Here is a 1,152-nt window from a genome sequence, read left to right as displayed (position 1 = left end):
TAGTGCTGACTGACTGTAGTGACATAGTGCTGACTGACTGAGGTTGCACAGTACAAGTCAACAGGAAACAGCATGAGGTATTTGCCAGAGACCTTAGTCAAAAGTGAAATGAAATTTGAGTACAGAGTTTTAAAGGAGATATTTTTGAATTTTCAAATCCAACTTAAAACTGAACTAACTTGAAGTAGTTTATTAACTTAGAGGTTATCTGGGTTAGAGATGGAAAAACAGCTAAAGATTACATAAAAATACCGAAGACATGGCTGGGGTGGTGCCACAGGCCTTCAATCCCAGCTACTGGAGAGGTAGTGGCAGAGTCTTCTCTTCGAGTTCCAGCCTAGTGAGGACTATGTATTGAGACCTTGTCTCAGAACAACAAAAATTGGGAAAAAAAGACTTTTTTTGGTTGGGGATAAAATAAGAAAACATTTACTTTTGAGTAGGCTAATGTTTATGTCTATTGACACAGTCTGTTTTTATTTGTTTTTCAAGAAGGGTTTCTCTGTGTAACAGCCCTGACTGTTCTGGAACTCATTTTGTAGAGTAGGCTGACCTTGAACTCACAGTGCTGGGATTAAAGGTGTGCACCACCATTTTCTTATATAGATAGATGGGGGAGAGCCTAGCATTATGGGTGGCACAGGTGGTCCTGGGTGCTGTAAGAAAGCAGGCTGAGCCAGTAAGCAGACCCTCCATGGCCTCTGCATCAGCTTTTGTCTCTAGCTTCCTGCTCTGTTTGTGATCCTGTCCTGACTTCCTCTGGTGCATTATGGATGTGGAAGTGTAATATGAATTACCCCCCACACACACACCACCACTTCCTTTCGGTCATGGCCGTTCCGTCTAGCAGTCAATGGTAACCCTAAGACACTTTTCTTTCATTCTGCTCTAATGATTGATAATCTTCTTCAAATTAGAAACATTAGTTTTCAGTGTGGCCTTTAGAGCTGAACCGGCAGTCTGTTTCATTTTATCTTCTATCCTATCTGCCAGGCAGTTTCTTAGCAAACCATTTTATCTGCTTGATTCTCTCTCTAGCTGTTGGAGGGAAGCCAGAAGCATGCGAACCTGCAGAAGAGCATCGAGAAAGCTAAAATTGGCCGGCAAGAGACCGTAAGTCTGTGTCTGTGAATTCGTGTGTGTGTGTGTGTG

At 42.4% G+C, this 1,152-nt stretch overlaps 1 protein-coding gene across 6 annotated transcripts in view; it reads left to right on the top strand.

Annotated features, from left to right (window-relative positions):
- Mnd1 (meiotic nuclear divisions 1) overlaps positions 1-1,152 on the top strand; it is a 50,373-nt gene that overhangs the window by 23,634 nt on the left and 25,587 nt on the right. For all 6 annotated transcript variants that reach the window (XM_026785872.1, XM_026785900.1, XM_026785844.1 and 3 more), the window contains exon 5: positions 1,039-1,113. In XM_026785872.1, coding sequence (XP_026641673.1) covers positions 1,039-1,113 — 75 coding nt within the window. The remainder of the gene's footprint in view (positions 1-1,038; positions 1,114-1,152) is intronic.

The sequence above is a fragment of the Microtus ochrogaster genome, chromosome 1 (genome assembly GCF_000317375.1).
Source record: "Microtus ochrogaster isolate Prairie Vole_2 chromosome 1, MicOch1.0, whole genome shotgun sequence".
In the NCBI taxonomy this organism is placed as follows: Eukaryota; Metazoa; Chordata; class Mammalia; order Rodentia; family Cricetidae; genus Microtus; species Microtus ochrogaster.
The sequence above is the reverse complement of the archived record's forward strand: the minus strand, read 5'-3'. Positions and strand labels throughout refer to the sequence as shown.